The sequence below is a fragment of the Myxocyprinus asiaticus genome, chromosome 44 (assembly GCF_019703515.2).
Source record: "Myxocyprinus asiaticus isolate MX2 ecotype Aquarium Trade chromosome 44, UBuf_Myxa_2, whole genome shotgun sequence".
Lineage (NCBI taxonomy): Eukaryota > Metazoa > Chordata > Actinopteri > Cypriniformes > Catostomidae > Myxocyprinus > Myxocyprinus asiaticus.
Genome location: NC_059387.1, coordinates 33,479,879 through 33,506,523, shown reverse-complemented (window position 1 = coordinate 33,506,523; position 26,645 = coordinate 33,479,879). Strand labels below are relative to the sequence as shown.

The 26,645-nt window shown below is 36.5% G+C and overlaps 2 protein-coding genes across 5 annotated transcripts; one reads left to right on the top strand and one right to left on the bottom strand.

Moving 5' to 3' along the window:
- Window positions 1–325: 325 nt before the first annotated feature.
- Window positions 326–7,536, top strand: spsb3b (splA/ryanodine receptor domain and SOCS box containing 3b). The gene is made up of 7 exons (XM_051687422.1): window positions 326–478; window positions 2,610–2,716; window positions 4,721–4,898; window positions 5,175–5,362; window positions 5,887–5,989; window positions 6,122–6,247; window positions 6,764–7,536. Exons 2-7 carry the CDS (start codon window positions 2,612–2,614, stop codon window positions 7,534–7,536), a joined length of 1,473 nt encoding a protein of 490 aa, XP_051543382.1. The 5' UTR covers window positions 326–478; window positions 2,610–2,611.
- Window positions 4,741–26,643, bottom strand: LOC127434589 (probable crossover junction endonuclease EME2). 4 transcript variants are annotated; one of them, XR_007896063.1, is made up of 9 exons: window positions 19,329–19,890; window positions 17,655–17,815; window positions 17,427–17,540; window positions 17,180–17,316; window positions 17,008–17,074; window positions 16,799–16,914; window positions 16,524–16,713; window positions 10,645–10,874; window positions 4,741–4,878 (listed from the first exon to the last, which is right to left on the bottom strand). XR_007896063.1 is itself a non-coding variant. In XM_051687423.1 (9 exons), the coding sequence occupies exons 2-9, from the start codon at window positions 19,741–19,743 to the stop codon at window positions 10,719–10,721; spliced, it is 1,356 nt and encodes a 451-aa protein (XP_051543383.1). In that variant the 5' UTR covers window positions 19,744–19,756; window positions 26,509–26,643. The 4 variants fall into 4 exon arrangements, 2 of the variants coding, with proteins under 2 accessions (XP_051543383.1, XP_051543384.1); XR_007896064.1 differs by lacking the exon at window positions 4,741–4,878 and adding an exon at window positions 5,977–6,224; XM_051687423.1 differs by lacking the exon at window positions 4,741–4,878 and adding an exon at window positions 26,509–26,643 and having other exon boundaries at window positions 10,719–10,874; window positions 19,329–19,756.
- Between the last annotated feature and the right edge of the window lie 2 nt (window positions 26,644–26,645).

Genomic DNA, 26,645 nt, shown 5'->3' with positions numbered 1-26,645 from the left:
AATTAAATACAGTATAATAAATTGCTATTATAATTATACTTAATCATTAAAATTATTGAATATTATTATAATTATCATTAGTAGTATAGTAGTATTATTATGCCAGAAAATATTCAGCCATTTTTAGTTTTTGCCTACCTCTGCTTTAAGTGTCATTTAATGTAACAATTAATTAAATAACTGTGTGGAGTGCTTAAGTTTTTGTTAAATACAAAATATAATGGTGTACAAAATAACAGCCGCAATTTGGCATGTTATTTACAAGCTTTGATTGAAAAACTGTTACCTACATGATCCCCTGTCTCATATTGCAGTCTTTCGCAAACTTGTTTATTACGATGCTATTTGGCTGAGAAATCTGCTTATATCAGTGTAATTAAATACATATTACACTGTTGCATTTCCAAGAAACAGATACCTGGGAAAGCGGATAACCTCAGTACAGATGGGCCAGTTGGTCAGCTCTGGGATGGTGGAGGTATCCAGGGCAGGTTTCTTGTTTTGGATACACATTATCAATCAATTAGTGAACACCTGGTTGAGTTGCGTGCACACTGGGACAAAATCAACTAAGTCTTTAAACCCAATTATACAGAGATATCTGGTGTCTAGAAACATTTGAAATGCACCTATAATCTTTAAGACATCTGATTTTAATGCAAATACTGTGTGTGTGTGTGTGTGTGTGTGTGTGTGTGTGTGTGTGTATTACAAGCCCTTTTCACATTTAATCACATGCAGAATGTGAATTATAGATATCTACAATTACATTTTCACTATTTAAAATGCAAATTCTTTGAAATTACTACTAGTGAAAATGTAGATTTCACTAGTAAAAACGTTAATTATTGACAGTAAAAAATGACACCATTACTCATGGAAATACCCATTCTTGATATAAAAAAATGGCATTTCAAGCAGTAAATAACACTGATGTCTGCAGTAGCAGATTCACATGCTGTTCAAAATGCAATTACAGATATCTACAATTAATTTCTTACTAGTTGAACTTCCAAATTCACAGATTAGCTATGTATTTCCTACAGATAAAAATAATATTTTATATTGTTACTAGTGGAAATGTCCATTGTTTTTATCAGCAATTCTATTACATCTAGTAAAAATTCATTTTTCATATCTGTAATTTGGTTTTCACTAGTTACAATGTTAATTTAAGTAAGAAAGCCTGTTACGACATCTTTAATTCATATTTTAAATCCATTTCCAGATATCTGAAGTTAACATTGCCACTAGTGAAAATCGAATTACAGATATAAAAAATGATCGTTTTAACTAGTAAGTTGCTCAAATGGGAAATTGGAATTTCAGCTTGTAAGAAATTAAAAATATCTGTAATTGTATTTTGAACAGGAGTGACAGACAGTTCATGGTAAAATTCTACTAGTGAAAATGAAGTTACAGAAATCAATAATTATTTTTTTACAAGTTAAAATTTGACATTTTTGATATCAAGAATTCATAAACAGCATATGATTTAATGTCAAAAGGGCTTGCCATAATTTGTGTGTTTATGTTGTGTGTGTTGTGTTTGTGTATGTGTGTGTTGTGTGTGTGTGTGTTGTGTTTGTGTCTGTGTGTGTTGTGTGTGGTGTGTCGTGTGTGTGTGTGTGTTGTGTGTCTGTGTGTGTGTCTGTGTGTTGTCTGTGTGTGTGTGTGTGTGTGTTGTGTGTCTGTGTCTCTGTGTGTGTTGTGTGTGGTGTGTGTGTGTGTGTGTGTCTGTGTGTGTGTGTGTGTGTGTGTGTGTGTCTGTGTGTTGTGTGTCTGTGTGTTGTGTGTGTGTGTCTGTGTGTCTGTGTGTGTGTGTTGTGTGTGTGTGTCTGTGTGTATGTGTTGTTTGTGTGTGTTGTGTGTGTGTCTGTGTTTGTCTGTGTGTGTGGTGCGTGTGGTGTGTGTTGTGTCTGTGTGTGTGTGTTGTGTGTGTCTGTGTGTGTGTTGTGTGTGGTGTGTCTGTGTGTGTGTTGTGTGTTTGTGTGTCTGTGTGTGGTGTGTCTGTGTCTGTGTGTCTCTGTGGTGTGTCTGTGTGTGTGTGTTGTGTGTGTGTGTGTGTATGTGTGTTGTGTGTGTCTGCGTGTGTGTTGTGTGTGTGTGTGTGTGTGTGGTGTGTGTGTGTGATGTAAAAATGCAGATAGTTTTTTGTGAGGGTTAGGTTTAGGGGTAGGGTTATGGTTAGTGGATAGAATCTATAGTTCTTACAGTATAAAAATCATTATGTCTATGGAGAGTCCTCATAATGATAGCTGTGTGTGTGTGTGTGTGTGTGTGTGTATTTATGGATGTGTAAAGACCTCTGACTTTATAAAGAGCAATTTCTGCTTTCTACCTCTTTTAGGATGTTTTGAAAACTCTTTGAGTGTAACATCAGACTGATGCAAGCAGGTGACAGGACGATTGTAAGAGTATAGTCTCACAGACTGCCAGCAGTGGCATATGGGGCAATGAGAAGTAGGCTACAGTATCAGTCTGTCATTCTGCAAAACAAGTTCATGGCGAAGCACGTTGTGTATGGGTTGGCAGCTACAGTAAATAATGTTGATCAGTGTGAGAATTAAAGATCAGCTGCAGTCGTGCATTCTGTACTTGTGTTTCAGGTATGTCTTGGAATAAGTATGTTGCTAGTGAAAATGTCACAGAGTCTGAAGCCACACCCCTCAAGACGACTCTCGGTGCAGATGACAAACAAGTTGTTGGAGCTCAGGTGAATGTGTGTTACTCTGTCCTCACATGTTGAGTTATTTCTGTCAGGTTATTTGAAGCTCACCATTATAAGCTTTACATTACATGGGCATCTGGCCAATCAGAGTTTCAAATGGATGCTTCCCAGTGACACAGCATGTTAAAATAATTTTAATTATTTTGAAAATTATACACATTTTGTTCAATTATGATATTTTCCTAACAATTTTCAAACTTTTATTATTTCAGTATTTTCAAAATTATTCACATTTTGTTCAATTATGACGTTATTTTCCTAACAATTTTCAAAATTGTATTATTTAATTATTTTCAAAATTATACACATTTTGTTCAATTATGACATTATTTTCCTAACAATTTTCAAAATTGTATTATTTAATTATTTTCAAAATTATACACATTTTGTTCAATTATGACATTATTTTCCTAACAATTTTCAAACTTTTATTATTTCATTATTTTCAATATTATTCACATTTTGTTCAATTATGACATTATTTTCCTAACAATTTTCAAACTTTTATTATTTCATTATTTTCAAAATTATTCACATTTTGTTCAATTATGACATTATTTTCCTAACAATTTTCAAAATTGTATTATTTCATTATTTTCAAAATTATACACATTTTGTTCAGTTATGACGTTATTTTCCTAACAATTTTCAAACTTTTATTATTTCATTATTTTCAATATTATTCACATTTTGTTCAATTATGACATTATTTTCCTAACAATTTTCAAACTTTTATTATTTCATTATTTTCAAAATTATTCACATTTTGTTCAATTATGACGTTATTTTCCTAACAATTTTCAAAATTGTATTATTTCATTATTTTCAAAATTATACACATTTTGTTCAATTATGACATTATTTTCATAATAATTTTCAAAATTGTATTATTTCATTATTTTCAAAATTATACACATTTTGTTCAATTATGACGTTATTTTCCTAACAATTTTCAAAATTGTATTATTTCATTATTTTCAAAATTATTCACATTTTGTTCAATTATGACATTATTTTCCTAACAATTTTCAAACTTTTATTATTTCATTATTTTCAAAATTATACACATTTTGTTCAATTCCAACATTATTTTCATAATAATTTTAAAAATTTAATCATTTCATTATTTTCAAAATTATTCACATTTTGTTCAATTATGACGTTATTTTCCTAACAATTTTCAAAATTGTATTATTTAATTATTTTCAAAATTATACACATTTTGTTCAATTATGACATTATTTTCCTAACAATTTTCAAAATTTTATTTCATTATTTTCAAAATTATTCACATTTTGTTCAATTATGACATTATTTTCATAATAATTTTCAAACATTTTTTATTTCATTATTTTCAAAATTATTCACATTTTGTTCAATTATGACGTTATTTTCCTAACAATTTTCAAAATTGTATTATTTAATTATTTTCAAAATTATACACATTTTGTTCAGTTATGACATTATTTTCCTAACAATTTTCAAACTTTTATTATTTCATTATTTTCAAAATTATACACATTTTGTTCAATTATGACATTATTTTCCTAAAAATGTTCAAACTTTTATTTCATTATTTTCAAAATTATTCACATTTTGTTCAATTCCAACATTATTTTCATAATAATTTTAAAAATTTAATCATTTCATTATTTTCAAAATTATACACATTTTGTTCAATTTTCATATTAGTTTCATGACAAGTAAGCACATTTTCCTCGAAATTCTAATTACTGTAAAAATAAAAATCTCATTACTCTAATACAGAATGAAAATCATCCTGTCTGGACAAGAATCAAAATTGTCATGTCAAAATGCAAAAAAACATAATGGCCCACATTTTCTTAATGCAAAATAAAAATTGTATATTTGTTTTGATTTCTTTCTGTAGAGGTCTCTGGATGTTGACATGCTCAATGTTTAGTGCATTTGTGTGTGATCTGTGATGATACAGTATATATGACTTGTCATGTGTGTATGTGTGTGTAGTCAGAAGCTGACTCTCAAGGGTACCAGACGGTGACTGTGTGTGTGCCAGCGGAGTTGCCACCTGTGGTGCCCGTGATGGGTGAGTCATTCTGTCAGTGTCCAGCTCAAACAGAGCTCAGTTCAGATGCCCAGATCAGCCCGTACACCCTCAATTGCACCTGCGGAGAGGAAGAACAGGGTGAGAGAGCACATGTGTTTAGATATGTGAGTTGTAGTACTAGTACTAACAAATTATCTGGACACTTAAGTCACACTTAAAAATGTCTGAATGTCATTGCATTAGATAAAAAAGCACTTTATCCATCTTTTGTATGTCCAAAAAAGTAGGGTGAATCTGACACCCATTACATTAGAGTTACAAACTGAATCTTGGAATATTAGTTCAAGGCTAAATGTTTGAAATGGTGGTTTGTTGTATTTTAAATGGTCTATTTGTTTGCTATTGTAATAAAAGGATGTGATTGGGTGTGGGATGAAGAGAGTAAATCGTCCACCGTGTCTCTGAGCTGCTCTAACCGGAAGGTGAGCTTTCATTCTGAGTACAGCTGTGGAACAGCTGCCATCAGGGGCTCCAAAGCGCTCAGTGACGGACAGCACTTCTGGGAGATCAAGATGACATCACCGGTTTATGGCACTGATATGGTGAGACTTCTTAGACTTTGCTAAGTTGATGCAAAAAGGCACAAAACTAGATTGGGATTTTTACATTATGGTAATATATTTAATAAATCGATTACCATCATGTAAAAAAATCTAATTTTCATTACTGTAAAGTATATTATTTAAATTGTAAAATATTTATGCTTTAAGGTAGTATTTACAGTAAATACATAACTGTAACACAGTAATTTACTCCATTGAGAATAATGGGAATTTTTTTTTTCTCCCCTTTTCTCCTCAATTTGGAATGCCCAATTCCCAGTGTGCTCGAGAATAATGGGAATTAAAAAAATAAATAAACTCAAAAGTGAATTTCCAGGAAAATGTCACAATTAAGGGCCTAAAATAGGCTGCTTCTTTTTTTCTTCTTTATGTAAAATATAGTTTAGAATTTTTATTCTTTTGATTTTGGGGTGGAATATGACCCGTACATGTTTTCATGAGATTCACAAAGGAAGTCTTTGTTTGTGTGTTTGTTTATAATGTGTGGTACTGAATGAATGCAGATGGTTGGTGTCGGTACATCAGAAGTGAATCTGGATCAGTTCAGACACAGTTTCTGCAGTCTGTTGGGCATTGATGAAGACAGCTGGGGTCTTTCCTACACAGGTAAGGTCAGAGGTCAAGTGGACACGTTTCAGATACAATATTTTCATTAAAATGCTGTTATAAAATGTGTGTGTACATTGGTATTTGTGTATTTTTAACCATTTGTCTTCATCTACATTTATCTCCATTTAGGTCACCTTCACCATAAGGGGTCAAAGGTGAATTTCTCATCACGGTTCGGTCAAGGCTCCATAATTGGGGTTCATCTGGACAGCTGGCACGGAACTCTCAGCTTCTACAAGAACCGTAAATGCATCGGTAAGACGAACAGATATGTTGAAAGCATGTGGGTGTAATGATGCTGACTGCTGGCAATGATGATGACGTGAAGATGAAGAACCCAAGTGCAGTTTATTTACAAAAGTGAGAACCAATAACCCCTGACATGGACTAGACTTGACTATGGCTTGACTTGACTACAAAGTTACATTCAATACTTGACAAAGACACAATGGAAAACATGACACATGAACATGGAGGGAAAACAGGAATCACATGACAAGGGAAACAGGAACTAAACATTTCAAAATAAAAGACATGAATCAACAAAATACACATGACAGTGGGTCAAAAGGTGATTAAAAAGAAAAGAAAAGTGGGGATGGGTTGAAATACATTTCTGTGGTAATCAACAATATGCCTCAAATGCTGTCGATTGAGCTGTACTTGTATTGAACCCAGAATATTTCTTTAATAGATCCGTACGTTGTCTCATCATTTGCAGCTGTTGTTAACTTTTTTAATCTTTCTCACACTTCCTTTCTCTTCTCTCAGGCATTGCAGCCACTCACTTGCAAAATAAGCGTCTTTATCCGATGGTGTGTTCGACTGCGGCCAAGAGCAGCATGAAACTGATCCGTTCTCACTCCACGCCCACCAACTTACAGTTCCTGTGCTGCACCCAGCTGCGCAAAATGCTGCCCGACTGCGCAGACGCTCTGCGTGTACTGCCGCTGCCCCCAGGTCTGCGTCTGCTGCTGTCCAACCAGCTCGGATGGGTGCTGACCCTCGGATGCGCAGACAACAGTGAAGACAAAGCTACAGAGACAGATGAAGACGGCCTCGCAGATGAATGCACAAGCCCAGTTCCTTCCCACAACCCCTCTGACAGTGAACGTGTCTTTATTTCTAGTTCCGTGTCCGATAACCCTGGTTCTTACCGTAGTAAAGATGAAGCAACAGTACATGCTGATTCTCCTTCCTGTCCAGATGATGCATCTTATCAGGATACAGCCTCTATAATGGATGTTACCTGTTTCCTTGAACCCTCCCTACCTTCTGACCACGCCCTCTGTTGTGGCCCCGCCCCCATCCACAGCCCTGACTTTCATCATCAGGCGTCCTGTCCTTGTTGTGACACCCCTTTATCCTTCGACAATTTAAACGATCCCACTTTCTCATTATCCCCCGAGTCATGCATTCTTTGCCCCGCCTTCACTCTGCAAGGCCACACCCCCCTTTGGGTTGACCCCGCCTCTGATAGTGACTCAGACGACTGCTCCTCAGATTTAGAGACCTATCAAAGAAAATGCTGCCGTTGGACATGAAAGGAAGTACGCTTACATGTAAACAACAGGTCACAGATTAGCTTTAAAGGAATGTTCCAGGATTTGTAGCATACTGTTTATTACCGCAGAACATATTTTCTACTCTACCCACGTGGTTAGTAAGGCACTTACAATGGAAGTGAATGGTGCCAGTCCATAAACTTTAAAATACTCATTGTTTTAAAAGTATAGCTACAAGATGTAAACATTACCCTTTAAGATGATTTTAGTCGCTTATAGGGTTTAACGATATTGCGTCGTCATAGCAACTAAGTTGTAATATTAAGTATAACTTTACACAGATAAGGTTAACAGGTATATTGTCAGCATCTTGTAGCTATACTTTTAGTACAGTGAGTATTTCAACGTTTATGTATTGGCCCCATTCACTTCCATTGCAATGTGCCTTACTGTAACCCAGATTTATTTCTTCTTCTTTTTTTTCTATTTTTTATAAATGAGGGATGATTTGAAAATATTTTTGTAGAAATCAATTTAATGCCACAAATGCTGTTGATTGCACTGAAACTAGTACATTCCTTTAAACGGATAGTACACCCAAAAAAATGAAAATTCAGTCTAGTATTTTATCTCTTTATCATGAATTATTTTCAGGATACTGAATAAGACAAGGTCATACATTTTTCTTCGGTTGCAGGAGTGAGAAAAAATGAATTTCCTCATAAATATGCTCATTTCCAGTGCCAATGTTTGTAGTCAGGTGACCCTGTTTTTCTGTGAAATTGAACTAGTGAGGATTGAGAACCTCACTAGAACCTTGGCAGGTTAAAAACATTGCAAACTTATATTTTAATTTAGCTCAAAACATGCCAAACATCTTTCACTGTGGTATTTTTTGAAGTATTATTAAGTTTTAGTTAGGCTTTTGATTAGTTATGAATTAAAGAAATCTAAAAACCGGGCAGATTTATTCAATGAGATTGTTAATGCCTTTAAACCTACACTATATATATATATATATAATATATATACAGTACTGTGCAAAAGTTTTAGGCACATAAGATGTTTCACAAAAGCATTTGTCTTAAGATGGTTATTTATATCTTCAGCTTTAGTGTGTCAACAGGAAATATAAATGTTAGACTCACAAACATTACTTTTGCATATAGAAAAGATTAGAATAGAAGAACAGGGAGCCCTGCAACAGATGTCATGGTCCCCACAGAGCCCCCCACTGAACATCGTGTCAGTCTGAGATTACATAAAGAGACAGAAGCAACTGAGACAGCCGAAATAGATAGAAGAACTGTGGTGAATTCTCCAAGAAGCTTGGAACATCCTATCTGCCAACAACCAAGAAAAACTGTGTCCAGGTGTATCTAGGAGAATTGGTGCTGTTTTAAAGGCAAAGGAGGTCACATCAAATATTGATTTAGCTTTTTTATGTTTACTGGACTTTGTATGACATTAAGTGATTAAGTGGCATTATTTTTGAAGACATCCTCACTATGCAACATTTTTCACAAGTGCCTAAAACTTTTGCACAGTACTGTATATATATATATATATATATACAGTACAGTATCTCAAGTATTATTGGAGTATTTATTTGTATTCCATTCATACTTGTAGACAAGGATGTAACCACATATTCAGGATTGTGGGGGACGGGACGGGACGGACCTATGTAATTATTTAATAATGAACCATGGAAAAAACCCTTATCAGTAGACCACTACTATAAATATTGGGGGGGACATGTCTATGGTGGTTATGGCCCTGCTTGTAGAAAGAGTCGCGCTGCAACGTAGAAGCGAACGTACTTCAAAGATGATGTGCACTATGGCGGGAACTCCTGTGCCTAAACAACTGTGGCGCCAAGCGTCAGAAACAGAATGGGCGCAACACGACGGTCTCATCCAGTGTACACAGTCAGCATCATTAATTACAGTGGAAGCTATTTGCTTTTGCCTCTGGTGTAGACATGGTGTTAAGCCAATCCTCAAGTTCTCATTACAAAACTTGGTCACACTTTATATTAGGTTGCCTTAAATACTATGTACTAACATTTAATGCATACAAGACTGTGTAACTACATGTTGTTCTGCAAAATTCCCACATTTGCTGCTACTGAGGTTGAGGTATGGGTAGGATTAGGAGTAAGGGTTGGGTTAGAGTTAGGGGTAGAGTTAACAGTGTAACTACAAATGTAATTAAATGCAACAACATGCATGTACATAATAAGTGCATTGTATCAAATGGTTAAGTACATAGTAGTTAAGGCCACCTAATATAAAGTGGGTCCCAAAACTCTGTTTCCTGCCCTCTATTAATTACGACGACAGGCCGACTGAACAAATGACTTCGGGCTCAGGTCAGACTTCCTGTTATGTCAAATGATCAGATTTCTAAAATGCAGTATATCAATATCTGAGCCAGCCTGTTGGTTCATTGAAGCGTTAAAGTATTTTATCGTAATTCAATACCAGAGAGCTTTAGCTCTGCTATTAAAGTTAAATACATATCTGATTTTATAAAGTCTTTAGTTTGTGTATTTCATTGATTATGAGGTATAACCATTTTGTTTTTCATTCTGTATTTATTTCATTAACCTTTATTTATTAGTTCAACTTGCCCTCCCTTGATTTGATTGATTTGATTAAATACCTAATATATTTATTAGTGTGACGAGTGAATGAATTTTGTATTCTTTTGCATGTTTTCTAACTGATTCAATTGTTTTGAGGTAAAAAAATAAACAGATAAACCAAAAAACTCATTGGTGTTTGCCAAATGATGTAGTTTAAGTGACAGCAGGACATGTACAAATAAGTTTGAATACAGATCAAAAGAATGAATCTTTCATTTAAAATAATCACATAAATTTATGTGATTTAGAGTGATTTGTAAAAACCACATAATAAGTACCTCTGTTTAATTCCTTGTATAAATTAATTTTCTATGGCAGATTAACAATTAATTTAATAAAGACAATGACGTCAGTCTTTCACATAATCGATACAATAGGTAAAACTGTTTGATGAGTGCCTGAAACCAAAGTGAACTGTTCATGGCAAATGAATGAATCAATTTATGAAGTATAAATGATGGATCTGAGGCTCAGATCAGTTTTTAACGGAGAATCACCATCACAGGGTAGTCTTCAAGTAGTCAGGCAGCTATATTGTGCAGAATCAGCAATTTCTCCCACACTTCCAGTCTCAGTCCAGCAGGAGATGAGGATTCTGGGAAGTAAGAAGTCGATGTATACGGCATGAGAGCTCAGGACCGACACGCCTCTCATTGGCCCCGCCTACTACAGTGAGATCAGCCAATAGTTTGCGTTGGTCATCCATAGACTCCAACTCTTCATAGGCCTGTTGTTACACAAGAAGAATTTGTTTTACTCACTAACCCTGTGTGTGCACAAAATCTGTATGCAAACATTATGCTCAAATCATGCATCATCAACAAGTTTGCACAAGTTCTTTTTTTCTAACTTTAGGAAAAATTTAGAACCAACTAAAAACAAAATGTACACAAATGGTCTGTGTTGGACTGTGTTGAGTGATATTTTGTATTATTATAAGAAATGTAATAATTAAGCCAGGACTTAAAGCTGAGGTATGTACTTCCTGTGCCACTAGAGCCACCAAACTGAATTGCAAAAATAAACTTTGTTTTCAAAACAGCTTTCTGAATACGCCCCCGTCTGCCATTGGTCATTTTGTGGAGATTTTGTGTTCCCTCAGAAGTTTGCATTCCCTCGCAATAGTTTACGTTCCCTCGCAACAGTTTTGCATTCCCTCGCAACAGCGTTCCCTTGCAAGTTTTGCATTCTCTCACAATTAAATTTGCATTCCCTCGCAACAGTTTCGCATTCCCTCGCAACAGTTTTGCATTCCCTTGCAACAGTTTTGTATTCTCTCACAATTAAATCTGCATTCCCTCGCAACAGTTTTGCATTCCTCGCAACAGTTTTGCATTCCTCATAACAGTTTTGCATTCTCTCACAATTAAATTTGCATTCCCTCGCAACAGTTTTGCATTCCTCGCAACAGTTTTGCATTCCCTCGCAACAGTTTTGCATTCCCTCGTAACAGTTTTGCATTCCTCGTAACAGTTTTGCATTCCCTCGCAACAGTTTTGCATTCCCTCGCAACAGTTTTGCATTCCTCGTAACAGTTTTGCATTCTCTCACAATTAAATTTGCATTCCCTCGCAACAGTTTTGCATTTCCTCACAAAATGGTTTGCATGAACTTGCAATAAATTTGGCATTCCCTCGCAACAGTTTTGCATTCTCTCACAATAAAATTTGCTTTCCCTCGTAACAGTTTTGCATTCCCTCACAACAGTTTTGCATTCCCTCGCAACAGTTTTGCATTCCTCGTAACAGTTTTGCATTCTCTCACAATTAAATTTGCATTCCATCGCAACAGTTTTGCATTCCTCGTAACAGTTTTGCATTCTCTCACAATTAAATTTGCATTCCCTCGCAGCAGTTTTGCATTCCCTCGCAACAGTTTTGCATTCCCTCGCAACAGTTTTGCATTCCCTCGCAACAGTTTTGCATTCCCTCGCAACAGTTTTGCATTCTCTCGCAACAGTTTTGCATTCCTCGCAACAGTTTTGCATTCTCTCACAATTAAATTTGCATTCCCTCGCAACAATTTTGCATTCCTCGTAACAGTTTTGCATTCTCTCACAATTAAATTTGCATTCCCTCACAACAGTTTTGCATTCCCTCGCAACAGTTTTGCATTCTTCACAACAGTTTTGCATTCCTCGCAACAGTTTTGCATTTCCTCACAAAATGGTTTGCATGAACTTGCAATAAATTTGGCATTCCCTTGCAACAGTTTTGCATTCTCTCACAATAAAATTTGCTTTCCCTCGCAACAGTTTTGCATTCCCTCGCAACAGTTTTGCATTCCCTCGCAACAGATTTGCATTTCCTCACAAAATGGTTTGCATGAACTTGCAATAAATTTGGCATTTCCTCGCAACAGTTTTGCATTCTCTCACAATAAAATTTGCTTTCCCTCGCAACAGTTCTGCATTCCCTCGCAACAGTTTTGCATTCTCTCGCAACAGTTTTGCATTCTCTCGCAACAGTTTTGCATTTCCTCACAAAATGGTTTGCATGAACTTGCAATAAATTTGGCATTTCCTCGCAACAGTTTTGCATTCTCACAATAAAATTTGCTTTCCCTCGTAACAGTTTTGCATTCCCTCGCAAGTTTTGCATTCTCTCACAATTAAATTTGCATTCCCTCGCAACAGTTTTGCATTCCCTCGCAACAGTTCTGCATTCCCTTGCAACAGTTTTGTATTCTCTCACAATTAAATTTGCATTCTCTCGCAACAGTTTTGCATTCCTCGCAACAGTTTTGCATTCTCTCACAATTAAATTTGCATTCCCTCACAACAGTTTTGCATTCCCTCGCAACAGTTTTGCATTCTTCACAACAGTTTTGCAATCCTCGCAACAGTTTTGCATTTCCTCACAAAATGGTTTGCATGAACTTGCAATAAATTTGGCATTTCCTCGTAACAGTTTTGCATTCTCTCACAATTAAATTTGCATTCCCTCGCAACAGTTTTGCATTTCCTCACAAAATGGTTTGCATGAACTTGCAATAAATTTGGCATTCCCTCGCAACAGTTTTGCATTCTCTCACAATAAAATTTGCTTTCCCTCGTAACAGTTTTGCATTCCCTCACAACAGTTTTGCATTCCCTCGCAACAGTTTTGCATTCCTCGTAACAGTTTTGCATTCTCTCACAATTAAATTTGCATTCCCTCGCAACAGTTTTGCATTCCCTCGCAGCAGTTTTGCATTCCCTCGCAACAGTTTTGCATTCCTCGTAACAGTTTTGCATTCTCTCACAATTAAATTTGCATTCCCTCGCAACAGTTTTGCATTCCCTCGCAGCAGTTTTGCATTCCCTCGCAACAGTTTTGCATTCCTCGCAACAGTTTTGCATTCTCTCACAATTAAATTTGCATTCCCTCGCAACAATTTTGCATTCCTCATAACAGTTTTGCATTCTCTCACAATTAAATTTGCATTCCCTCACAACAGTTTTGCATTCCCTCGCAACAGTTTTGCATTCTTCACAACAGTTTTGCATTCTCTCACAATTAAATTTGCATTCCCTCGCAACAGTTTTGCATTTCCTCACAAAATGGTTTGCATGAACTTGCAATAAATTTGGCATTCCCTCGCAACAGTTTTGCATTCTCTCACAATAAAATTTGCTTTCCCTCGTAACAGTTTTGCATTCCCTCACAACAGTTTTGCATTCCCTCGCAACAGTTTTGCATTCCTCGTAACAGTTTTGCATTCTCTCACAATTAAATTTGCATTCCCTCGCAACAGTTTTGCATTCCCTCGCAGCAGTTTTGCATTCCCTCGCAACAGTTTTGCATTCCCTCGCAACAGTTTTGCATTCCCTCGCAACAGTTTTGCATTCCTCGCAACAGTTTTGCATTCTCTCACAATTAAATTTGCATTCCCTCGCAACAATTTTGCATTCCTCATAACAGTTTTGCATTCTCTCACAATTAAATTTGCATTCCCTCACAACAGTTTTGCATTCCCTCGCAACAGTTTTGCATTCTTCACAACAGTTTTGCATTCCTCGCAACAGTTTTGCATTTCCTCACAAAATGGTTTGCATGAACTTGCAATAAATTTGGCATTCCCTTGCAACAGTTTTGCATTCTCTCACAATAAAATTTGCTTTCCCTCGCAACAGTTTTGCATTCCCTCGCAACAGTTTTGCATTCCCTCGCAACAGATTTGCATTTCCTCACAAAATGGTTTGCATGAACTTGCAATAAATTTGGCATTTCCTCGCAACAGTTTTGCATTCTCTCACAATAAAATTTGCTTTCCCTCGCAACAGTTCTGCATTCCCTCGCAACAGTTTTGCATTCTCTCGCAACAGTTTTGCATTTCCTCACAAAATGGTTTGCATGAACTTGCAATAAATTTGGCATTTCCTCGCAACAGTTTTGCATTCTCACAATAAAATTTGCTTTCCCTCGTAACAGTTTTGCATTCTCTCGCAACAGTTTTGCATTTCCTCACAAAATGGTTTGCATGAACTTGCAATAAATTTGCATTCCCTCGCAACAGTTTTGCATTCTCACAATAAAATTTGCTTTCCCTCTTAACAGTTTTGCATTCCCTCGCAAGTTTTGCATTCTCTCACAATTAAATTTGCATTCCCTCGCAACAGTTTTGCATTCCCTCGCAACAGTTCTGCATTCCCTTGCAACAGTTTTGTATTCTCTCACAATTAAATTTGCATTCTCTCGCAACAGTTTTGCATTCCTCGCAACAGTTTTGCATTCTCTCACAATTAAATTTGCATTCCCTCACAACAGTTTTGCATTCCCTCGCAACAGTTTTGCATTCTTCACAACAGTTTTGCAATCCTCGCAACAGTTTTGCATTTCCTCACAAAATGGTTTGCATGAACTTGCAATAAATTTGGCATTCCCTCGCAACAGTTTTGCATTCTCTCACAATAAAATTTGCTTTCCCTCGCAACAGTTTTGCATTCCCTCGCAACAGTTTTGCATTCCCTCGCAACAGATTTGCATTTCCTCACAAAATGGTTTGCATGAACTTGCAATAAATTTGGCATTTCCTCGCAACAGTTTTGCATTCTCTCACAATAAAATTTGCTTTCCCTCGCAACAGTTCTGCATTCCCTCGCAACAGTTTTGCATTCTCTCGCAACAGTTTTGCATTTCCTCACAAAATGGTTTGCATGATCTTGCAATAAATTTGGCATTTCCTCGCAACAGTTTTACATTCTCTCACAATAAAATTTGCTTTCCCTCGTAACAGTTTTGCATTCCCTCACAACAGTTTTGCATTCTCTCGCAATAAAATTTGCTTTCCCTTGCAACAGTTTTGCATTCTCTCACAATAAAATTTGCTTTCCCTCTTAACAGTTTTGCATTCCCTCGCAAGTTTTGCATTCTCTCACAATTAAATTTGCATTCCCTCGCAACAGTTCTGCATTCCCTCGCAACAGTTTTGCATTCCCTCGTAACAGTTTTGCATTCCTCGCAACAGTTTTGCATTCCCTCGCAACAGTTCTGCATTCCCTCGCAACAGTTCTGCATTCCCTCGTAACAGTTTTGCATTCTCTCACAACAGTTCTGCATTCCTTCGTAACAGTTTTGCATTCCCTCGCAACAGTTTTGCATTCCCTCGTAACAGTTTTGCATTCTCTCGCAACAGTTTTGCATTCTCTCGCAACAGTTTTGCTTTTCCTCACAAAATGGTTTGCATGATCTTGCAATAAATTTGGCATTCCCTTGCAATATGTTTTGCATTCCCTCGCAACAGTTTCGCATTCCCTTGCAAGTTTTGCATTCTCTCACAATTAAATTTGCATTACCTCGCAACAGTTTTGCATTCCCTCGTAACAGTTTTGCATTCCCTCACAATAAAATTTGCTTTCCCTTGTAATAGTTTTGCCTTCCCTCACAAAATGTTTCGCATTCCCTTGCAACAGTCTGTGTTCCTTTACAAACGATTTGGTGTTCCCTCGCAAACTTGTGTTCCCTCACATTTAAAATGTGTGTTTCCTTGCAACAGTTTTACATTTCCTGTTTTGCGATCTCATGCAATCAATTTTGCGTTCCCTTGCAATAGTTTGCGTTACCTCACAATAAAACTTGCGTTTCTTCGCAATAGTTTGCATTCCCTCACAACCCTTTCTATGTTCCCATTTATCAACAATACAACAAATACCATGGTAACTTTTGTGGTTATGGCTTCAGTAAAAAAAACTATATTTTACCTACTGTATAGTTACTGTAGTAAAACCATGGTTAAGGCATGCATAACGCTATTGAGAGGGAATGCAAAACTTTTTGTGAGAACACAAAATTATTTCAGAAAATAAATGCCTTCCCTATCCTCTAAGGGGCTCAGTACATTTAAGTAAGAACACTAGAACATAATTATTAGTGAATAGTGTCTAAAAACACGTTACCTGCAGCAGAATTGAAGGTGAGCGGTATGTGCCCGTCATGGCTTTGGCCATGGCTGGACTGACACGGTTTAGCTGCTGTATCTGACGTGTCCACACCTGAGCGAGGCCACAGCCATCTCTGTCCACACGCACACCTCCTGACCACGAGCCGTCCATACAGAAGCCCAGCTCAGGATCACCACACAACACTCTGTAGAAAACAATCACCTCCAATGATGACCCAGAAGCTCTTGGTCTCGTGTCATTTTATGGCATGATCTGTTTGTAATACTCACTTGTAAGGTCGTTTGGATAAAGCTTTGGTAAAAGCAATCACATGATCAGTCACTTCCTGCCAGCCAAACAGGAAGTGAACAGCCACATTCCAGTAGAGCTGTAGGTGAACCAGGAACTGCCAATCAGAAAAACAAGAAACGGTGAAGCCACATTACTCCAAGATCAGTCTCTAAGGAAAGAAGAGACATCATAACAGTTTTCGTCTCACCTCTTCTATGTCCAAATGCTGCTGACAGAGGTGAGAGCTGGTATCGTCTTCATCCCAAAATCCTGATCTGTACACATATATACACAGAAACACTTCTAGTAGCATCTTTTAAGATGATAATTCATTATTCAGCATTATTTTGAACTGATGTTAGAAAAGCAAACGTGTGTACCGTCGGTAATGACTGATCACTAGAACTGTGACAACTTTCCCAGGATTTGTGGTCAAGTATTCAGACAGCTGCTTTAGTAGAGACTCCGCCCTCTCATTGTGAGGCCCCACCCCCTCCTTCTCTTCACCAATGAGAACCTGGGACCACAAAGAAACAGAAGATGAAATGTCTCTACAGAGACAACCTATAATCATGTCTAACAGCTAAAGTATGTACAGTTGTGTCCCATTGAAGTTTAATGACTGACCGATTGATCAGAGCCTTGTTTGTGTGACATCACCATGTGTTCAAATTCATTTCGGGGGACCACCATCAGAATTTGATCTTCTTCAACAACTCCATTTTCATCTTCCTCCTCAGTCTGCAGTGCACAAACACACCCAGACAGAAAATAAACCACATAAATATGGATGTTGTGACATTTGGTGAGCACTTGCGCATGTTTGGTTCCTCTTTTGCCACAATAATAACACACAACACAACCTGTCGGCACAGTGGGAGTTATATAAGTGACCTGAAGGGCTGGTCCTGTCCAGCTGATGCTGTTGAGAAGACTCTGATTCTCTATATGGTTCCTCCATTCAAGACAATCTAGAGTCCTGAGCAACACGTCACAGCCTGCATCCTGCAACAATACTAGAGAGAGAGAGAGAGAGAGAGAGAGAGAGAGAGAGAGAGAGAGAGAGAGAGAGACTGTAAGAAACAAGGTGTTTTGTTAAAACCACTTTTCACCCTTGGTTAAGTAATGTTTTTCACTTGTATTGCAGTGCCAACTATATGGGCACTTTCATGACATAAATCTCCTGTGGTGCATGTACATACACTGTTGGACATTGATCGTAGACAAATAATAATACAAATAAAAGTTTGAGTGAAAAATATTTTATCGAGACTTTATTTTCTAGAAACAAAGATAAACCAGGATTAATTTCAAGTGTGAAACACTCAATGATGTTCATTAATGTCTTGTTGAAAGTTTATTCCATTCTGTTTTATTGCACTTGTATTGTATTGTGGAATTACTTAAAGGAATATTCTGCGTTCAATACAAGTAAAACTCAATCAACAGCATTTGTGGCATAATATTGAATTTTGATTACAACAAATCAATTTGGAATGCCCAATTCCCAATGTGCTCTAAGTCCTCGTGGTGGCGTAGTGACTCAATCCGGGTGGCGTAGGACGAATCTCAGTTGCCTCCGCGTCTGAGACTGTCAATCCACGCATCTTATCACACGGCTTGTTGAGCGCGTTACCGCGGAGACATAGCGCGTGTGGAGACTTCACACTATTCTCCGCAGCATCCACGCACAACTCACCACGCGCACCACCGAGAGCGAGAACGACATTATAGCGACCACGAGGAGGTTACCCCGTGTGACTCTACCCTCCCTAGCAACCGGGCCAATTTGGTTGCTTAGGAGACCTGGCTGGAGTCACTCAGCACGCCCTGGATTCGAACTCACGACTCCAGGGGTGTTAGTCAGCGTCGGTACTCGCTGAGCTACCCAGGCCCCTCGTCCCTCCTTTTCTTTAAAAAATAAAAAAGCAAAAATCTGGGTTACAGTGAGGCACTTGCAATGGAAGTCAATGGGGGCCAATCTGTAAACGTTAAAATACTCACTGTTTCACAAGTATAGCCACAAGACGTTAACAACATGCATGTAAACATGATTTTAGAGTGATAAAAATCGCTTACTAACCGCATCTGTGTAAAGTTACAGCCAATTTTACAACTTCGTTGCCATGACGATGAAACACTGTAAACCCTAAAACGACCATAAAAATGACATTTTAAACAACTTTACAGCTCAAAGCATTAATGTAAGCACGTTTATAAAATTATAAGCATCACATTTCTGCCTTTAAACCCTCCAAAAATTGGCCCCATTGACTTCCATTGTAAGTGCCTCACTGTAACCTTGATTTTTGCTTTTTTTACAGAAAAGGAGGGACGAGTCTATAATATTTTTTTGTGGTAATCAACATTATGCCACAAATGCTGTCGATTGAGCTTAACTTGTACTGAACCCGGAATATTCCTTTAATTAAATATTGTACATTGTTTTGGATTTTGTACATTATCATTACCGGCACTATATATATATATATATATATATATATATATTAGCAGTTCTCTACAGTTCACCTGCATGAATGTTCACTGTGAGCGTCTTGATGAAGTTTTCAGGTTTGAACAGCGTCAGTTTCTCTGCTGTCTCTTTCCTTCTCTGTCTCTCTTGTAGTTTTTCCTCTTTGAGTTTCTCTTTCTTCTCTCTCAGTTTCTCTCGAGCAGCTTCTCTCTTCTCCCGGTCCTCCTCCACCTCCTCCCGTGTCCTCCTTCTCCTCCTCTGCCCGGGACTCTTGATGCTGGTGTCTTCTGTCCGGGCAGCTGATGTTGATACCGGTGAATTATTGAATGTCACAGCCGAGACAGAAGATGAGTCCTGATCCAGTTTCACACGTGATGATGATGAGGAGGAGGAGGATGATGGGTTAGTTTCTTCATTCTCGTTCTCTGAATCTGACATTTCCCACGTGTTTGCTCTCTTTAAAGCTGACATGGCTTTACATAATCTGTATGTAAAGCATTATAAGAAACTATAAATAGAATATACACTATACAGTTTTAAATATACGTTATGCTGTATGATCATTGAAGTGTCTTTATTCTGCGTTTGTACACAAGTACGGGGTGGAAAGAGGGACAATATTCATGAGGAATGCGTTTTGAAAATATTAATAGTTAGTCTCAATTAAGATGGTTCATGATTAAGATGTTTTATATTATATTGTTACCATTAAGTGTATTTTTACATTTAGAGTGACTAAATGTACATTATAAACATTATAAGATTTAAGGGATAGTTCACCCTCATGCCATCCCAGATGACTTTCTTTCTTCTGTTGAACACAAATGAAGATTTTTAGTAGAATATCTCAGCTCTGTTGGTCCATACAATGCAAGTGAATATGGTTCAAAACTTTGAAGCTCAAAAAAAGCACAAAAAGGCAGCATCAAAGTAATCCATACCACTCCAGTGGTTTAATCCATGTCTTCAGAAGGGATATGATAGGTGTGGGTGAGAAACACATCAACATTTAAGTCCTTTTTAATAATAAAAAATAATAATAAAAAAATCATTTAAAAAGTATTTTCTTATTATGAAATGCACAGACATTGAGGCTACAAGAGTCTGAAATAAATAAAATCCCAAAAGCAGTTTATTGTGCCACCAAAATCCCAATAATAACCAGAAAATTACATTTTGGTGCATAACGTGGGACTTTTAACTATAAACAACTGTTCCTCATTGGTGGAATGCGCTTCCAATCCAATATATATAACACACACACATGATATACACTATATTGCCAAAAGTATTCGCTCACCTGCCTTTAGACGCATATGAACTTAAGTGACATCCCATTCTTAATCCATAGGGTTTAATATGACGTTGGCCCATCCTTTGCAGCTATAACAGCTTCAACTCTTCTGGGAAGGCTTTCCACAAGGTTTAGGAGTGTGTTTATGGGAATTTTTGACCATTCTTCCAGAAGCGCATTTGTGAGGTCAGACACTGATGTTGGACGAGAAGGCCTGGCTCGCAGTCTTCGCTCTAATTCATCCCAAAGGTGCTCTATCGGGTTGAGGTCAGGACTCTGTGCAGGCCAGTCAAGTTCTTCCACACCAAACTCGCTCATCCATGTCTTTATGGACCTTGCTTTGTGCACTGGTGCGCAGTCATGTTAGAACAGGAAGGGGCCATCCCCAAACTGTTCCCACAAAGTTGGGAGCATGGAATTGTCCAAAATCTCTTGGTATGCTGAAGCATTCAGAGTTCCTTTCACTGGAACTAAGGGGCCAAGCCCAGCTCCTGAAAAACAACCCCACACCATAATCTCCCCTCCACCAAACTTCACAGTTGGCACAATGCAGTCAGACAAGTACCGTTCTCCTGGCAACAGCCAAACCCAGACTCGTCCATCAGACTGTCAGATGGAGAAGCGTGATTCGTCACTCCAGAGAACGCGTCTCCACTGCTCTAGAGTCCAGTGGCGGCGTGCTTTACACCACTGCATCTGACGCTTTGCATTGCACTTGGTGATGTATGGCTTGGATGCAACTGCTCGGCCATGGAAACCCATTCCATGAAGCTCTCTACGCACTGTTCTTGAGCTAATCTGAAGGCCACATGAACTTTGGAGGTCTGTAGCGATTGACTCTGCAGAAAGTTGGCGACCTCTGTGCACTATGCGCCTCAGCATCTGCTGACCCCGCTCTGTCATTTTAAGTGGCCTACCACTTCGTGGCTGAGTTGTTGTCATTCCCAATCGCTTCCACTTATTTATAATACCACTGACAGTTGACTGTGGAATATTTAGTAGCGAGGAAATTTCACGACTGGCTTGTTGCACAGGTGGCATCCTATCACAGTACCACGCTGGAATTCACTGAGCTCCTGAGAGCGGTCCATTCTTTCACAAATGTTTGTAGAAGCAGTCTGCATGCCTAGGTGCTTCATTTTATACACCTGTGGCCATGGAAGTGATTGGAACATCTGAATTCAATTATTTGGATGGGTGAGCGAATACTTTTGGCAATATAGTGTATATATACATTTGAAGTCAGAAGTTTACATACACTTAGGTTGAAGTCATTAAAACAAATTTTTTAACCACTCCACTGGTTTAATATTAGCAAATTATAGATTTGGCAAGTCCTTTAGGACATCTACTTTGTGCATGACACAAGTCATTTTTCCAAAAATTGTTTACAGACAGATTGTTTCACTTTTATTTGACTATATCACAATTCCAGTGGGTCAGAAGTTACATACACTAAGTTAACTGTGCCTTTAAGCAGCTTGGAAAATTTCCGAAAATGATGTCAAGCCTTTAGACAATTAGCCAATTAGCTTCTGATAGGAGGTGTACTGAATTAGAGGTGTACCTGTGGATGTATTCTAAGGCCTACCTTCAAACTCAGTGCATCTTTGCTTGACATCATGGGAAAATCAAAAGAAATCAGCCAAGACCTCAGAAACAAAATTGTGGACTTCCACAAGTCTGGTTCATCCTTGGGAGCAATTTCCAAACATCTGAAGGTACCTCGTTCATCTGTACAAACAATAGTACGCAAGTATAAACACCATGGGACCACACAGCCATCATACCGCTCAGGAAGGAGACGCATTCTGTCTCCTAGAGATGAACGTAGTTTGGTGTGAAAAATGCAAATCAATCCCAGAACAACAGCAAAGGACCTTGTGAAGATGCTGGAGGATACAGGTAGACAAGTATCTATATCTACAGTAAAACGAGTCCTATATCGACATAACTTGAAAGGCTGCTCAGCAAGGAAGAAGCCACTGCTCCAAAACTGCCATATAAAAGCCAGACTACAGTTTGCAAGTGCACATGGGGACAAAGATCTTACTTTTTGGAGAAACGTCCTCTGGTCTGATGAAACAAAAATGGAACTGTTTGGCCATAATGACCATCATTATGTTTGGAGGAAAAAGGGTGAGGCTTGCAAGCCGAAGAAGTTTTCAGAAGCCATGAGATAATTTTATGTGAGGAACAGACCCAAATTTAAGTCAATATTCACTAATAAATCTTTGTGTCTAGCTCACATCTAGTCTGCGTTTACGTCCAAAACTCAAAATGGTTTGTACAACAACAGTTTATAGCTCCAAAACGACAAAAAAAGCACCATAGAAGTATCATAAAAGTGGTCCATACGACTCAAGTTTTCAGAAGCCATGAGATAATTTTATGTGATTTTATATATAATATAATAATATATAATATAATATAATATAATATAATATATAATATAATATAATATATATATATATATAATATAATATATAATATAATATATAATATAATATAATATTCAGGTTGGCTGGGTTCGAAAAACAACAGTGTAAATGTAAAATTAACCAAAAAGAGAGTATTTTGAAACATGTTGATATTAAAATATTATTTTTATAATTTATGTCATATTATTTGTAATGATGCGTAATATAATATAATATATAATATAATAATATAATATAATATATAATAATATAATATATAATATAATATATAATATAATATATAATATAATTATAAATAATAATATATAATATAATATATAATATATATATATATATATATATATATATATATATATATATATATATATATATATATTATATTATTATATATTATATTATTATATAATATAATATAATATATAATAATATATAATAATATAATATATAATATAATATATAATAATATAATATATAATAATATAATATACAATATAATATATAATATATAATATAATATAATAATATAATATATAATATATAATAATATAATATATAATATAATATAATATAATAATATAATATATAATATAATATATAATAATATAATATATAATATAATATATAATAATATAATATATAATATAATATATAATAATATAATATAATATAATATTCAGGTTGGCTGGGTTTGAAAAACAACAGTGTAAATGTAAAATTGACCAAAAAGAGAGTATTTTGAAACATGTTGATATTAAAATATTATCTGTATTATTTATGTCATATTATTTGTAATGATGCATAATATAATATAATCTATTTCTTAAAGAAAATAATATTCCCCTGTTTTATTATATGATCCCAAGTTAAATATGAATAAATGACTTCTGTATCAAGCACACATACACCTTAAGAAGTATGACAATTTGTTTGACAATTAATAGTCAGAAAAATTACATAATCGTGACAGCCCGTGTTCAGATTTTTGTGCATAAATGCAGCATTACAGCATTCATACAATTTGTTAAAAGTCCAAAAGAAACCAGAAATGAACCTATTTACAGTACTTTCTTAATACAGTAAATGGTCCATGTAAATTTCTGCATGGAAAAAAAGATTCTGTATTCCTTTATACGTAATCTTTAATTAAAATGTTATAGCTATTCAAGCATTATATGAGGCTTCTGTTTTAGGTAATGCAGCCCTTTATTTCTTGTTGAATATCCTGTTTCAGTCTATAATACGTCACATTGCGAAAGTCAAACAGGTTGAGAATGTCATTTCACGTCTACTTTAAATGTCTCATTCATTGGTTTGAATCTGATCTTCATTTGTTTTCTGTTGCGTTTGTGTGCGTTGCAGGCGAGTATGTGGCCACATCAATACAGATGATTGGCAACGGCATTTCCAACCTGGTGGTGGGCCATATACTGGGCACCAAGTCTAGGTGACGTTTTCGACGAACATTTATGCACGTTTCATATGCCGTGTGTGTTAATGTGTGTTTTGTGTGTGTGTTGTACGGTGACATGAAAGTCACGTTGTGGAGATGGCAATATATGATGATTTTCATGCTGGCCAATACCATCAGCTGCATCATCACGTCTAGCATACTCAACATCCGCCCACAATCGCCACCTCTCTCTGAATCACCCATGATAGATGGGTAACCTCAGGTAACCATAGCAACAGTATGAACGGCGGAGAACTGTGAATAGTTTGTAGACTATTCAGCGAGGAGGATCAGGACAAGTTGAGTGACGCTTCACATCGGTATGATGAACTAGAACGAGTCATTTTTCATTTTAAAACTAAAGAGAATTTTCATTTTTGGGTGAACTGTCCCTTTAAGACATTCAGGTTATGAAATATTATAATTTAAATGCATTGATTTGTGTTTGTTTATAGCAGAGAACTCTCAATAAGACGACTAAGAGATCAGCTGCTCAGAACACCGCCGCTCAAACAGACAGAGAACCGCTGATGAACGAAGAGAGAGAAGAGACAGAGGAGATAAACGACGTTCCCTCTATCAACAGGACCTAAAGGAATCACTCACACTCCAGCTGTTGTATACTTGCTGTTTTCTGTCCTCTCTTTGCCCTGATTCTAGGACAGTGGATGGTTAATAAAGGGAAAACACACATATGCTCTCAAAAGAGTGTCATACAATGTTCAGTACTAACACTAACAAAAGACTTCAAATATTTTGATCTGTCAGTCCAATTAGGCCAGTCCTTAAACTCTACTCTTGACTGCTAAATTTAAGCGTTTCAAAATGAAAGAATAATGTGCATTTTGCTATCAGGGTTTTTTTATGAGCATTTTGTTTTTGGCAGCAAACACCAGAGATGGGTTTGGTGCACACAGAGATGAAGAAGTACCCAATGCCCACGGTTAAATGTGGTGATGCATCTTGAATGTTGTGGGGCTGTTTTTCTGCCAGAGGTCCAGGACATCTTGTTCGGATACATGGCATCATGGACTCTATCATATACCAACAGATAAAAAATCAAAACCTGACTGCCTCTGCCAGAAAGCTTACAACATGCCCTGGTTGGATCTTCCAGTAGGACAATGATCCAAAACAAACATCAAAATCAACACAAAAATGGTTCACTGACTACAAAATCAAGGTTCAGCCATGGCCATCCCAGTCCCCTGACCTGAACCCCATAGAAAGAGGAGAGTCCACCAACATGGACCTCTGAATTTGAAGGATCTGTAGAGGTCCTGAATGGAGGAATGATCTCAGATCCCTTGCCATGTGTTCTCCAACCTCATTAGGCATTATGTGAGAAGACTCAGAGCTGTTGTCTTGGCAAAGGGAGGTTGCAAAAAGTATTGAATAAAAGGGTGCCAGTAATTGTGCCACACATATATTTGACAAAAATATTTGTTTTTTGCTAAAACTTGTTTTGTGCTTGCATTTTTGTGAATATTTTAAATTAAAGATCAAAAGGATAATCAATAAAAACATGCCAATATTTTTGGCCACAGCTTTAATATTTGTAAAAAAATAAATAAAAAAATAATAAAAAATAATAGATTTTAAAATATATTGTATACCTTCAATATTAAACATATTTTTAGTTTGAAACATTTAAATATATTTTCATAATAATTAAATTGTAAAACACATTTATATATATATTATATATATATATTAGATTTTTTTATTTTTAATATATTTTATAATAATTAATGTTAAATATTGGATTTAAGAGGGATATATTTATAAAATATATATTTTATATTCATAAAATAAAATATTTTTATATTTTTAAAATGCATTAAAGCCTCATGGGGGCGCTGGAGAGCCGCTCAGGTGGGATTGGTCACTATCTGGGGGCGTTAAAAGGGTAGTTATCAAAGATCATAACACATAATCGTTTTTCATTTTATAACTAGATGGAAATCATTTAATACAATGTTTAATTCAATATAAAAAAGCTGCCTTTGAGTTTTAAAAAGTTAAGTTTACACCGTGCAGCGTCCACCTACCTTGATTCTTGTTACGCCTCAAAACACATCACTGTTCTGATTGGACCATGACTATTCACAATGGGCGTGTCCCACTCCTCTGATTAGTCGTAGTTCGTGCCAGTCAAAGTCTGCCCCGCCTCCCTCATTCCTCCGCT

Bases quoted from the DNA above. Each gene is read 5' to 3' on its own strand.
- LOC127434589 (XM_051687423.1), bottom strand. From the start codon at position 19,743: ATGTCAGCTTTAAAGAGAGCAAACACGTGGGAAATGTCAGATTCAGAG. The intron at 17,317-17,426 runs GTCAGTCATTAA...TTGTGGTCCCAG, and splicing joins AACAAGGCTCTGATCAATCG to GTTCTCATTGGTGAAGAGAA. The intron at 16,714-16,798 runs GTGAGTATTACA...TGTTTTCTACAG, and splicing joins TTATCCAAACGACCTTACAA to AGTGTTGTGTGGTGATCCTG.
- spsb3b (XM_051687422.1), top strand. From the start codon at position 2,612: ATGTCTTGGAATAAGTATGTTGCTAGTGAAAATGTCACAGAGTCTGAA. The intron at 4,899-5,174 runs GTGAGAGAGCAC...TTGTAATAAAAG, and splicing joins CTGCGGAGAGGAAGAACAGG to GATGTGATTGGGTGTGGGAT. The intron at 5,990-6,121 runs GTAAGGTCAGAG...ATCTCCATTTAG, and splicing joins CTGGGGTCTTTCCTACACAG to GTCACCTTCACCATAAGGGG.